Source organism: Triticum aestivum, chromosome 5A (genome assembly GCF_018294505.1).
Source record: "Triticum aestivum cultivar Chinese Spring chromosome 5A, IWGSC CS RefSeq v2.1, whole genome shotgun sequence".
NCBI classification, from domain to species: domain Eukaryota; kingdom Viridiplantae; phylum Streptophyta; class Magnoliopsida; order Poales; family Poaceae; genus Triticum; species Triticum aestivum.
Window position 1 is genome coordinate 40,622,255 of NC_057806.1, and position 14,394 is coordinate 40,636,648.

The 14,394-nt window shown below is 44.0% G+C and overlaps 1 protein-coding gene across 1 annotated transcript; it reads right to left on the reverse strand.

Moving 5' to 3' along the window:
* Positions 1–364: 364 nt before the first annotated feature.
* LOC123106493 (glutamate receptor 2.8-like) lies at positions 365–8,189 on the reverse strand. The gene is made up of 5 exons (XM_044528642.1): positions 7,931–8,189; positions 3,269–4,602; positions 2,676–2,925; positions 1,726–2,120; positions 365–845 (listed from the first exon to the last, which is right to left on the reverse strand). The coding sequence occupies exons 1-5, from the start codon at positions 8,187–8,189 to the stop codon at positions 441–443; spliced, it is 2,643 nt and encodes an 880-aa protein (XP_044384577.1). The 3' UTR covers positions 365–440.
* Between the last annotated feature and the right edge of the window lie 6,205 nt (positions 8,190–14,394).

A 14,394-nucleotide genomic window follows, 5' to 3' on the forward strand; every position in this document is an offset into this window, starting at 1 on the left:
GTAAAGTTCTGTTCGGGGATAGATAGTGTTGGATGCCTTACAATATATTGTGCACTACCATCTCAATGATCTTACTAAAGGAGCATATACCCTACTACTTCATAGAGAGCTTTGATTCTTTCAGGAAAAATTACATTATATAATGGGACCAATTAGCCTTTTCAGTTGTCGACCAAGCGATGCCTGAAAGGTTGAAGCATAAGTAAACTAAAAATTTACTTGATTTTGAATGCACAGTGTACCCAAGTTTGGTTGTACCAGCTTTGCCCCCGTAGTTAGTTAGTTGTTCATCTTTGAGCTTGAAAGGTGAACTTTGCTCAGTTTGGAAATAACTTGAGCCACCTACCACTTTTGTCTCCCCAAGAATGGTTTGTGAACCGATATGAGTCAGTGATGTTGCATTGTTATTTTGGGTGTGAGTACCTACTGTGTGTAGTCGGTCACCATTTCTGCTCGAACTGTGAGGCAATAACAGTGTTGTTTGTCTCTCTCAATTCATTTTCCGTTTTCATCTCTTTGTTCTTCCCATTTCTCCTTTTCTTAACTTGCTTGTGTTCAAATTCATTCTGGTCATCTGATTTGTTCCCTGGATCTTGTTGATGTTCTTTGTAGCGGTTCATCAACACCGCTACAAAAGGGGAACATGTTGTCACAACTCCAGTTAAGAGGAATAATCCCCCAAAACTTTCAAAAGTGATAGCGCCTGAACCATCAAGTGTGCCATCATTTTCATGGGTATTTTGATCTATCCATTTCTTTTCAAATTGAATGATAGTATCTCCTCCTGTTATGTTGAGTATCGCCCTTGACATCTCAGCACATAGTGGAGAATTCCTGGGAAGCGCCTAATTAGCAATGAGATAATTGTTATAAGATGTGCATGCTAACATATAATGTCCCACTAACAACATTGACTCGGTAAAATCCTGAAAACTTTTTTTCTAATATAATATGCAACTAATATGAGGGTTCTATTATTTAGCACTGCCATACCCCTCAATTAATCGTTCAAAAAGTTGCTTAAATAGCACAAAAATCCAGTAAACTCTTTCAGGCTTAGTTTGTGATTGTTGTGGAGCATCATGTACTTACTTTTAAAGTTGGTGTAAAAAGGTTGTGAAAAGTCTATTGATCTGTTGGTAAATCAAATCAGAGTTTTTTTTGCGGGATAAATCAAATTAGAGTTAGATGAAGTATTATCAAAGTTGATCTCCCACATGAGATCTCATATGTTTTCAAATGCAAATATGCTATTTGATTAGAAAAAGAGAGATAGTCAAACACCTAGGTATCCAAAAATAAACCAACCGACAAAGACTATTTATCATAATGCAGGTCAATTCCAAAAAGAGCCTTAGTGTGATGAGTTACAAATATCAGCTCAGGTTAATGTTTCCGATAGTAAACATATGGAGTTATGTTGTTATATGTGATTGTTTCGCCAAGCCTCTTATATATATGTTGTTCGTGTATTGTAGCTAAATTTATTAAAAAGATTATTGTGTTCATTTTGCTATTTATTTTCTTATCTGTTGTTACCAAATTGGTTGCAACAATTCTTGTAATAAAATTCCATCATTCCATTGGGACGCTATTAGATAATCATACTATCTATTTATCTTTGATTTTTCAACATATATTTATATATTTACAAGTTTGAATTTTAAACTACAATCTTGTGGTAATATGGTACTAGAAGAGAATAGTGAGATTAGTTAAACTTACAAATGCAAAACCTGCACTCTTGTATATAGGCCCCACCATTACGTAACCTTTGTTGTACTTTGCGAGGAACAGTTTGATGTATGGGACGTCAAGTACAACCGCAACAATGCTTCCATTAGAAAGAGCACTATAGAAATCTTCAAGTGTTGCATAGGCCCTGAGCTTAGATGTATCAAAACCAATTTCCACCAGTAGACCCTCTATATAAGAACCTTGGTGGAACCCTACATATTCTCCATTCTTTTGGAGTTCATGAACATCAGTCACTGTTGGTGAAAGCTTATGTACAGTAAGCATTGATGCAAAGCTTGCTGTATAACTTGCTGCAAGTACCAGAAGTACAACCATCCATACACGCAAAACAATTCTAGGTAGAAAGCATTCTAGCTTCTCCTCTGTAGAAATAACAATCATTCTTTATTAAGAAACATAAGAAATTTTGAAGCTGGAATGCAATGCACGACATTTCAGGACTTGCTAGAAGGTATATGAATATTTGTTTATATGATTAGTGCAAGTTATGCCATCATTTTTTAACTAATTCAAATAACGAATAATGTCTATATTTTATCTGTAATGAAGTGCAATTAAGAAGAACATGTGCATTGTTGATTTTTTTTCTAGAAAATACAAGCTTGGGTTAGTTCACCCCCCACCTTGATTCTTCGTATTGTGTTTATTGAGCATTATTAAGTAGGAAGATCAAGTTTTTGTGTTGTTGAATTTTTAAAATAAAATTAAGTACCATAGATTCCTAGAGATGTTTAGTCAGCTCAGTGTAGTAATCTATTGATGATTCCTCTTATTTTGACATAGTGCAACACATGCTTTGTCTATGCGACTAAAATACTTGTTCAAAATTCTACCAAGATCAAAGAAACTATAACAGTACTCACTCTCTTCAAAAATGGAGAATATTGTAGTCGCCAGTTGTTTGAGTGAAAAGGGACCATGCACATGTTCATTGCCATTTAGATACTCCAGCAGCCAGACAACAACTCCGGTGTACATAAATAATACGATGCTGCCAAACCACATCTCAGTGCTCAATGGTTTCAAGAAAAGCCACACATCCTTCATCACGTTTTCCTTCACTGGAACAATCATCCCTACTCCAGACTCTGTGTATGGTACAGTGAAGTCGACATATAATGATCCGTTGTATCTTATAGTAATATCTGCAACCGCTATGTCGTATTCCTACAATGACACTAGTCAGACTTTTATACTTGAGAAAAAGACGAATAACTATATTTTATGATTGACTAAACAATATAAGCTCAATTGTTAACAAAGAGAATATTTTAGCAATATAGACTTTTGGTGTGCTTTGGGGAAGAAAACTAGAGTGAGCATTTATGGTTGGCCTCCCTTTGTCTATACTTGAAGTAATTGTAGCGTGAAAGTAGAAAAAACACTGGAATGAAAATGCAGAATGGATTTAATACGTGATAAAATATTTGAGCTACTAGAGTTATTTTTTCACAATGAAATGTATGCACATGATAAATTGAGAATTTTCCTTGTCTAAAGTATTTCTTACCTGAAGATAAACATGATAAACAAAATCATTGTAGCTCCCTGTATCAGCTGTGTCAAATTCTAGGTACTCATAAGAAAGTGGAAAAGGTAGCCTCTTTACTGCCTCCTCAAATATGTCAATTGTAAGGCCACTCACCGTTGTTTCATTTTTGACAGGATCTTTGTATGTCTTTATAAACTCCGGAATTTTGCTTGAACGCACACCAACTCTAAGCTTCTTGCCAACGGTAGGAATTTCCCAGCCCATTGGTATTTTGGTTGACTCTCCGGGCCAAATTACAGGATTTAGATCATGCATTGAGTGTTGTCCTGTTTTTTTGAAGCCATCTTGCTTTAACTGTCGTGAAAGTCCACTTTTCACAGTCCAAAATCCAATTTCTCTCCAACCTCTTCCAACAACATTTATTATCTGGAACACATAAGTTTTATGTTGTTGTCTATCTGTAAGGTCAAACTCACCACTGAAACCTCTGAACTTATTTTGTACAATTGTCTTTAAGAGTTCATGACCCTTAGTGGAAATAATCATGGATTCCAAGTATGTGGAGTTTTTAGTGGACAATGGTGGCTTGTTTGTGATATTGGATACTCCAACCTTTTCTACTGCTCGTGCCAATGCCCATATTGTATCATAGCCCCATAGCCCAACAATGCTTAGTTTATTGGAGGGTGATTCATCTGGGTTATCCTGCAAGTACATTATGTTCCACCTTTTGGATAAGTTATCAAGTTCTTGCGATCTGGGAACATGATACCTTACTCCAAGCACACCATTCATTGCCTCAATGACACTTGGATTGAGTGTGTCCATGATGTTTGCCACTCCACTTGTGGTAATCCACACAAATCCTTGGTTCATCATCCCTACCTCTTTGGCCTTCATAAAAAGAAGGGAAGTCATAGTGGATGACATATGAACAATAAATACCCTTGTTTGCATTGCCATCAACTCATTTAGTTTTTTTATAATGGTCTCACTTGTTGCCGATGAAGGGATAACACTACGATATGGAACACGAACATCAATGTTTTGAAGTGCATCAGTGAGGTATGGTACAATGCCTCTCCCGTAGTCAGTGTCATCATATACTGCTACCACTTCTCTCCATCCATATGCTTGTACAAGCGAGGCAATGCTATTCACCTGAGCCGAGTCATCTGGTCTTGCTCGTACAAAATAGGGCATACTATCACAAGTGAGAGAGGGGCTTGTTGCTGTGAATGATACTATGGGGACTTGGGTTATATTTCCAAGTTTGGATATGAACACAACTTCTGATGATTTCTGGGGACCAATAATGGCTTGCACTTTGTAATTCTCTAGTAATTCAATAGCTTTGGGAAGGGCAGAACAAAGAAAATGATGGTTAGATAATATCTATGGAATAGTCTGTAGTACTCAACAACATAATCAACTATTTCAAAATTGGAAGAAGGTTGGAAAAAACTTAGTTTTGGACCTTCCAGTTTTCTGAGTCAATACTCTAATTTAAAATCTTGCCTCTATACTCCCCAGACATAACAAATAGCCAAATAATGTTACACGAAGCTGATATTTGACAATACAAACATGTCAAGAAAATAAAAAAAATCTGAACTCTTATCAGGAAACACAATAGGGAACTAGACCCTACTGTTTTTCCACATATATTAAAAATATAAGGGTAATAGTGTAACACCCAAAAACCTCTTACTCCCTTGGATCCAAAGTTAGTGTCGCAGTTTTGAACTGGGGTTAGTTCAAAACTGTGGCACCTATTATGGATCAAAGGTAGTATTTGTTTTCCTCATACTTGGATGACTTGTATGGACTTGGTTGATGCTTTATCTATAAAGTGGGGCAAAAGCCTATTTCTGAACAAAATAGTGTAACACCATGGAGAGATATTTACTCCCTCCGCTCCAAAATACATTCCATATTCGTAAGCAAACTTCATAAAGTTTGAGATGTCACTCTTCAATGTCACCCTTATGCTCTATAGGGCAACTCGGGCGACAATTTAGCTATATCTATAGAGCAGGGTGAAAGCCTGTTCTCTAAACTTTATAAAGTTTGACTAAGTTTATAGAAATTTACAATACCAAATCAATCCATAGTGAAATATATTTCCATATTGTATTTATTTCGTATTGCAAATGTTTATATATTTTCAATATAATTTTAGTCAAACTTAACATATTTTAGCTTAAGACAAAACCAATATGCAATGCATTTTGGAACAGAGGGATTACAAGCAAATTGTATTCAAAATGCGAGATACAAGTCAAGAATATGAACCCGCCCAATTAGAAATGCCAGAGTCGAGTTTCTGAGGTATTCTAACTATTAACAAACTTATGCGAAATGACATGAGTAAAATGTACTCCTTTCGTTGCACTTTTTCTGTGAAAATGCAAAGCTTTCATATCGTTACATAGGTAGAAAGAACTCATGTATGTTGTTACCTCTCATCTCACAATTGGTTCTAGATTGTTACGGATGTTGGTTGCCGTGTATTTTGACTGTCCGGTTTCAAATCTTGAACTTAAATTTCGTATTACAACATTCTATTTATAGTACAAAATTACAATTAGAATATAATGCATTTAAATAGCAATCTAAATTCCAATTGCATCTAGATTATATACCATAATCCATGTATTATTGGATTAATTGTTGGCTGGTGCATGTCTTTGTACAGGCCAAGTATGCCATATGTTTTTCCATCGAGGTACTAATTTTCTATTTCCTATGGAATTATATCATTGACTTGTGGAGGTTTTCAATACATGTTTTTAGTAACACATTAACAACGATGAGGTTCTAAATTTTGCTTATCAATTGAGAGTGTGGAGAGCTTGAACATGTTTTAATTTCAATTTTGAGGCCATACTATAATAGGGGATTGCTTGATTGAGCCTGTTAGGAGAAGTTAATATGTCACTCAAGAATGGGGTTTCAGCTAGAAATAGACCACCTTTTAATTAAAAAACACCTTTTCTGTATTATGATTTTCATACATTTTGCATTTGGTCTAAGATCTCTCAACTATTCCCAACTAAACTGGAAGCATCAGGAATATCATATTTTCAAATTAAAAAGAGATGATGGCTCGGTAGTGAGTGATGCTAGATTCAAAGATAACATCACAAACTGTTATAAGGGGTTGTTTGATTCGTCTGAGCACAACAATATTATGATGTCTACAGCTTTTGGGTAAGATGTCCCTCAACTTTTCATGGCAGAAAATAAATTCCTCACTACTCCTTGCATGAAAAGTGGGGTTTGGGATGCTATCTCTTGGATAGAACATAATAAAGCCCTTGGACCGGATGAATTTCTGGCCGAGTTTTACCAGGTATTTTGGGAGGTAATAAAAGTTGATTTGATGGATCCATTCCATGCATTTCATAGCAGTGACCTACCACTGTGTAATCTCAACTTTGGGGTAATTAACTTGCTTCCAAAATTTAAAGAGGCCGTGCGAATTCAGAGGCTGATTGGTTTGCTACCAAGATTTGGCAAAATTAAAAGTTGCCAACATTGGCAACCTTTTGTGAGATTGACAGTGAAAATTGGTAACCAACCAATCTCTAGCCAAAATTTGGCATATGCCAAAATCTGGTATGTCAACTTTTGGTGTCAGACTAATTAGGCTCTCAACACTACAAACACATTTGCCTGCTAAACACGAGGTTCAAAGTATTCACTAAACTGGCAACAAATAGAATATTAATCGGGCTGTTGATCACATGGTTCGTCCAACTCAAATGATATTCATTAAGTGTAGAAACATTCTTGGAGAAATTCTATTTCTTCTTGAGATTGTTCGCGAGCTCCATCATACATGGGAGGAGTGATTTTTAAAATTGATTTGACAAAGCGTGCCATAAATTTAAGTGACCTTTTCTTCTTCAGACCCTCCAGATGAAAGGATTTTCACCATCTTGCTGCAAGTTGGTGAAAAGGTTTACTTTTCCGAAGGAAGTGTTGGCACCAATGTTAGCAATAATTTAGAGCCACATTCCTAATGAAAAGGACCTATGTCAGGGGGGGGGGGGGTCCTCTTTCCCTGTCCTTTTTAATGTAGTTGACCGAGAGAGCCAAGTCAGCGGATCTTATTAATGGGATGGTGCTTCATCTGGTGGATGGCGGATTATCTATTCTATAGTACGCGGATGATGCATCGTATTTATGGATCTTGACATCCGAAAGGCAATGAAAGATAACCCTAAAACTAGCTTGGTACATTTGAGCAAAGATACTGCTTTCATAAAAGTAAGATATTTTACTTTAACGAGGCGCATGAAGCAGCCGATCCGTACACTAGAATGAGCGTCTAGAAATGACTAGTAGTTGGACAGTCAAGCAATTTATCCTTAGGCATTGTTCGGTTGAGTGTGGATCCGAGTGGATTGAAGAGGATTTAAACCCCTTGTAAGTCAAAATACGTCCCAATCCACGCCAATCCCCTCCAATCCTCTCGGGAGAGGAGTGACCGAACAAGCCCTTAGGATATAGGCTAGTCCTGATCAATTAGATTCTTAAGCCAATGTATATGTATATGATCTCTTTCTTAGGCCAATTTTTATATTTACGAAGTAGTAGCAAATAAAATCCTTTGATATTTCCGAATCCTGACGACGTGACATACTGCCTAGTGCATACACACGTACTATGTACCTGCTGATGCGGCCTTGATGTCACTGCCCATGGAGTCCCTAACGTGGAGAACAAGCTTGGTGCTGTAGTTCCGGTGGGCCGCGTAGAAGTCTTGAACGGCCAGCAAAACGCTGGTTCGCGCCACCTTTCCCACCGGCGATCCCAGGTCGAGGATCACCCCGACATGGAATCCATCTGTTTTGCCGGTGGTGTTCTGGGCGACGCCGAAATCGACAGCGAGTAACAGGAAGAGGATGATGGCTCCGCGTGCTCTCTCCATCACACTTTTCTTGTGCTGAGATGCACTGATTGCACCCTCTTATATGCATCAAGGAGGACGCTGGTGGTCAAACTGAGAGTAGCGACTGGCTGATTTGTGACAGGTTAGTTGTTTAACCTTGGTCACTGGACTTTGGGGTGTGTTCTATTCGCGGCCAAACTACGGGAAATTCAACCGGAATTGCCTCTGGATAAATGAATTCTCGCATGCATGAGACGACAAGTGGGATCAAAGATACACGGTACGAATCGGTCCATGGAACCTGCGCGCACACGTTCAACGCGGATTGACTTTGATCCTTAGTTTGTCCGCGCGAACGAGTGATCTTTTTATATATGTGCAGTCATGTGAGAGCTCATTTAAAAATCGTCAATCAAGAATTATAAGTTCCTAAACACCATCAGAGGTGGGCGACGATTGGGAGGAACCGATACACCATGACAATACGAATCACTTGAAAAATAAACGTATTCGTTCCGTTGTAAAGAACCTTGAACCTGACCTTGCGGGGGTAGACGCGTGTGATGTGAATGGTGTTGGTCCTCCCGTATACCTTCACACACATCGGACACGACGCTTGGTGAGGCAGACCCGGTGCACAAGTCTATCCAACGTCCAGCACAGGTCTTGGAGGGCCATGCGAAAAGCTTGACTTTGAGAGGGGCCCACGGCTTACACGCCAACATGTGCCACTTGCACAAGACCATGCCCTCCAAGACCAGGCGATAGCCTATCCCGCAGGAGCGCAACTGATGGCCTACAAATGCATATGGTTGAGTTGTAGCATTTTTGAAATAAAAGTATCGATTCGAGAGAGAGCTTTGGAAAATGATATTTGACTCTTATAGAGGTTTATCGGAAAATGATATGTGCATACTACCACAATTCCGTGTCATGCACGCCACCAGTGTTCCTCCCTACTGGATAGACGCAACAACGATTAAAGGGGCTCCCATGGACACAACTAAATACAGTCTCTGTTATTCCCCTATCTATGTTCGACGAACGAGGGTGCTAGGTGATACGTCTCAAACGTATTTATACTTTTTTATTGTTTCATGCTATTATAATATCATTTTTAGATACTTTTTATAATAATTTATATTATTATTTTTGAACTACCCTACTAATTCAGTGCCCAGAGCCAGTTGTTATTTTATGCATGTTTTTGATTTGCAAAAAAATATATCATATTTGTGAAGCTAAACGGGGATTTACAAGGATTTATTTTGGAAAATAAGAGACCCAAGGGACCTAGACCCACCTGGAGAGGAGCTCCAAGGGCTCCAGACGGTTGCCCCATGCAGGTACCCTAAACCCCAAACCATAACCTTAACCCTAAACTCTTGTGACGCCCCCGATTTGACTGTACACTCATCATACACGTAAACGTGTACGATTAAGATCAGGGACTCATGGAAAGATATCACAACACAATTCTAAAAATAAAATAAGTCATACAAGCATCATATTACAAGTCAGGGCCTCGAGGGCTCGAATACAAGAGCTCGATTATAGACGAGTCAGCGGAAGCAACAATATCTGAGTACAGACATAAGCTAAACAAGTTGCCATAAGATGACTAGCAACAATACAAAAGTCCTGGTCAAGATCATCCGTGGCAGTAGGCAAATGTGTAAATTCGCATAGAGTGTAGGAAACACGCTCGCTTCCTGGTCGCTCCCGCGGGCGGCCGGGAGCGAACCCTAGCCGCCAGCAGCGCAGCACCCACCTCCCCCGCCTCCCCTCGCCGCCGCCGGACAGCGTCGCCAGGCAAAGCCCGTGCGGCTCGGCGATGGCGGGGCCCTTTCCTCCTTCTGGTCGGAGCGGCGCGGCGCGGGCCGTCCTCTTCGACGGGAGCTCGGCCGGCGGTGATGCTAGCTCGAGGCGGTGCGGCAAGGTAGCGCAGGGGCGGGTCAGGCGCGCTTCGGGGCTGGCTGGCGCGGTTCTACGCGCGGCGGCTCGCCGCGGGCGTTGGCACGGGCGCACGGAGCGGAGGGCGCAGATTTAAGCGGGTGACGGAGAGGAGCGTGATGGGGTTGCGTGGGCGCCGCGGCGAGGTCGCGCCGCGCGTGCGTGGCGGCTCGGGCGGCCATTTGTGGTCGTGCGCTGCTGGGTACCCTGCTCCGCGGCGTGAGGGGCTTGAGAGGAGCTGGGACGAGGTGCTGCTGCACGGCAAGGTGCTGCACAAGGGGTCCGGCGGCGCGGATCTATCGCCGGGAGGTTGCGCGACGGCGCGGTGAGGGGCTGCTGCTCAGGCAGCATGGTGGAGCGGCTTCGCTATAAGGATGCAGGAGCAACAGCTTCGGATCTGCTCGGATTCAGGTGGAGCCGGTGGACGTCGACCATGGGGATTTTGTGCTGTGCAGTGCTCCGGATCTGCTCGGATTCGAAGGTGTGGAGGAGCTCCGGGCGAAAGTCCAACACTGACCTTGGGTCGGTGCCGGCAACAGCGGCGCCATGGCCATGGTGCCGTTCCCCTTCTTGAAGGTGTTGCCGTGGAGCTCCATTACACGACTCTCCGGGAGAAATCCCTAGCTTCGGATGGCCGAAGCGGGTGATGATGGCGGCTACGTCATTTCCTTCTTTGAGGCATCGCCTTGGAGAGTCAGCATGTTGCAGTTTGCACGGATCTCTTCGTCGTCGGGGACAGTGGACGTCGGGGCGGCGGCTCCGGGTGATTTCTGATTGTGCGTCGAGATGGCGATCTCGGGAACAATGTGAGTGGCAGCTCTATGAGGTGGGGCTCTATCTCGACATTGGTTGGGTGGCATCCTTGTCCCACTTGGGCGGTAGGGGTGTCGGCTCGGTCGATGCGCCCCAGAGGGGGCAGTTTGACTTTATGTCGGGGTGGCGGCCCCGGATGTGGTGCGGCGTTCGTGGTCTGCGAGCGGTTGCCCTGAGCAGCGTGGGCTGCGGGCAGCTGGGTTGTGCGGTGTTGCTGCTCGAGGGGAGCGGTGGTATGTCAGGGCGGCGGCCCCGAGAGAATCTCTGTGGCGATCAGACTTCTGTGACAACGATAATGGTGGGAGCGATGTCGGCGACACGACAATGGTTGCGGTAGTCGACTCTTCTCTGGCGTGTCCACAGTTTTGCCTCGGTTTGCTTGTTGCTGTGGAGTCGAAGTTGCGGCGGCGGGGCCCTGTGGTGTACGATGACTGGCTGCAGGTGGCCCGTTCGGCGATCTTCTGTGGCGCCAGCCGTGCCTGGTTTTGTTCTTCTGAGTTCTCCGTCTGAGTCAGAGCTGCATTGTCTGGCCGTAGGTCGACTTGTCGTCGATTAAGGTGAACTTTGCCCTGTGTGTTTCAGTCTATGGAGTGGGTTTGGTTCTTGTTGTCCCGGTTTTTGCCCGGTTTTATGTAATTAACTAGGTAATTCTTTTCTGCTTAATTAATAGATGACGCAATATTTGCCTTCGTTTTGAAAAAAAAAAGTCCTGATCAAGTTTGTTTGTCCTTGTGAATATATTGGCATCAAGTGATCATTTAAGCTCGGCTCACCCATCAGGATCACAATTAGTTGTTCCTTTTGAATTCACGGTGATGTTGCTACGATATTTATGGCAATGTTAGATGCAGTAAGATGGCAGTGATGAGCCAATGGCAGGGATGAGCCGGAGATGGCGGGAACTGTAAAACTGTCAGGTTTCTTCAGTTAACGCCTCAAGGTATGCATTTCTGCAGAGATCTTCGGGACTAGGTTGCGTAAGTGGTTTGGTTCGAGGCCGGTGATGGATCCATCCTTGTGATGTACCGATGCTCGTGCTTCAGTTGTTGGTGTCATCATAGTCTTGGTAGTCCTTCTGTGCGTGTTGTTATGGTTGGGCTACAAGTTCTCTTCTACAAGTTTTTTTTTTAGAAAAGGAGGATGAACCCCGGCATCTACATCTGGGAGATGCATACGGTCATTTTATTGATTATTCTCGAGGACCTTACAAAGTAGTACAACAATATGTTTGAATCCGCCATCTTGGCAACATATGCCACTACTCCTATCCATATGATGAAGGGGGTGCAAGCTGGGCCAAATACCCAGACCTCTCACCTAAGCCTAACATCTAAAATCGGAGGCCTCGACCGAGCCACATACCAGGTCCGGGGCACAATCCGGTCTGACGCACTCACATGTGTCGTCGCCACCATCTTCCACTGGTCCATCTTCAGAGCAGATTGAGGTGCCAACCTTGGCAGGATCCTCCGCCATCGACGCCATCAAGACGCCAAATGACGACCACCATCTACGCTAGTCCATCTCCAAGCAGAAGGAGCGCTACCACAGGACGAAGACCGGCGGAGAATAGGTGAAACGCTGCACACAATGCCGCCGCCAAACTCCTCACACGCACCGCAAAGCGCCCACCATGCTTCCGGGAACCCCGGGCGACGCCTTCAAGAAGGAGCGCGACGAGGGTACGACGCCGTCGCCCGCAAGGGGAACTAGAGCTTTCGCCCAAAGGAAGATCACGGTGAAAGACGAGAGAGGACCTCGACAAGGCCTCCAAGAATGGGATCGACGCCCAGCAAAGGCGTCGCCATTGTCGTGGCCTCCGCCGACGGCCAAGGGTTTCCCCCGGTCCCGCCCCCATCCCATCCACCCAGCCAAAGACCTGGCCAGGGGAGCGCACGCAGCCGGAGAAAGCGTTGGACTTCATCGAAGCAGGCATGTCGGGTGATGGGGCACCCCGACCCACTGTAGTAGACGTCCACCGAGACCTCGCCGCCCGCACGGCCGAAGTCGTGGACCACCAGCACCCACGACCGTCACCCGCCGAAGAGGCAACGCCGTCCACACCGCCCGAGACCGCCGCCCCGGCATCCACCCACCGCACACATCTCGTTGAAACATGGAGAACGACCCACACCACCGCCACCAGGGAGCACCACACCGCGATCATCCAAGCCGGGCAGGACGAGGCAAGGCCACGCCGGCCAGATCCGGGTGGATCCGGCGAAACCTGGCCCACCAGCCGCCAGATCGGAGTATGGCTCCGATCCCAGGGCCAAGGCGGCCGGATCTGATGGGCGGAGCCGTCCCCGGCGACAGGCGCGGGGCGACAACGCCGGCGGCAGCCGCCGCAGAGGGCCGGCCTCGGCGGCCACCAGGGAAAAGCGGGCGGCGACGCCCGATGCGGGGTGGGGGCCGGCTCTCCAGAGGTCGAGGCGGGTGCGCGGGGAAGCCCCCGCCGCCGCCTACCGCCGCGCGGGCAAGCCCGACGACGGCTGCCGGCGGCGGTGGGGAAGGAGGAGAAGGGGAGGCGGGGGACCGGCGCGCCTAGGGTTTCGCCCCCGGGTCGCCCGAGAACGGACGACGCGGGGGGGGGGGGGGGGGGGGGCACGCACCACTCACTACAAGTTTTCTTATGATGTACTTTGCGCTACTCTAGGCTGAGTCTGGTCATCTTCTAGCCGTGGATCGCCGACTCTTGGGTTGTTTAGATTTTGTCAGTTGTGCAGTGCCTCTTTGGCATTGCATCATTTTCTTTGTTAATAAATTCTCATGCATTTTGCTCAAAAAATAAATAAATTCTCATGCATGGTCTGGAAAAAGAAAAGATTCAATTAGCGTTGAGACCATTTATTAATGGGTGGCCTTGATCTGAAACCAAACTATTTGGTGAACCAATTTAGTGGAGAGAATAGATGGAAGACAGATAGTGGAAAAGCAAAAGGAGATTCCTCGGCCAAAATGCTGTTCCATGGAGGCTGAATTTGATAAATTCGAAATTCTTTTTTTTACTTTTCAGTTTTTTTTTTGAAAAAATACGCATACAACTAGAGACATAATGTATATGTGTGTAATTTTTCAGGATTAAATGCATTAAAACGACAGCTACATAAAAAATACCATGTGGCTTTTCAACACGTGCATTATTCATTCTCAAAGTCCATGATTTTTTTTGTGCAGCTCAAAATTCACGGTATTTCATTGTGAAATTTTACATGCATATACATTACATCTTTGTATATATGTATAATTGTTTTCAGAATTTTTTTAACTAAAAAGTTTGAAATTTTCAAAATTTTCCGCATCCATGGAGCTAAGCCTTGTAAAAGTACAATAAATGCCCCCGCCAAAAATGTACTCCCACGAGCGACAGTTAATACGGATCGGATGGACTAAAAGAGATGAAACGTCTAATCTTTCTTCACACCATGCCCAAAGTTACATTTGAAATTTTTTTTGAGAGAGTGAAAGTTACGTTTAA

Coding starts and splice junctions, on each gene's coding strand:
- LOC123106493 (XM_044528642.1), bottom strand. CDS start 8,189: ATGGAGAGAGCACGCGGAGCCATCATCCTCTTCCTGTTACTCGCTGTC. Junction 4,603..7,930: donor CATCAAGGCCGCATCAGCAG/GTACATAGTACG, acceptor CCCTTCCCAAAG/CTATTGAATTACTAGAGAAT. Junction 2,121..2,675: donor TGGCAATGAACATGTGCATG/GTCCCTTTTCAC, acceptor TTATTTCTACAG/AGGAGAAGCTAGAATGCTTT.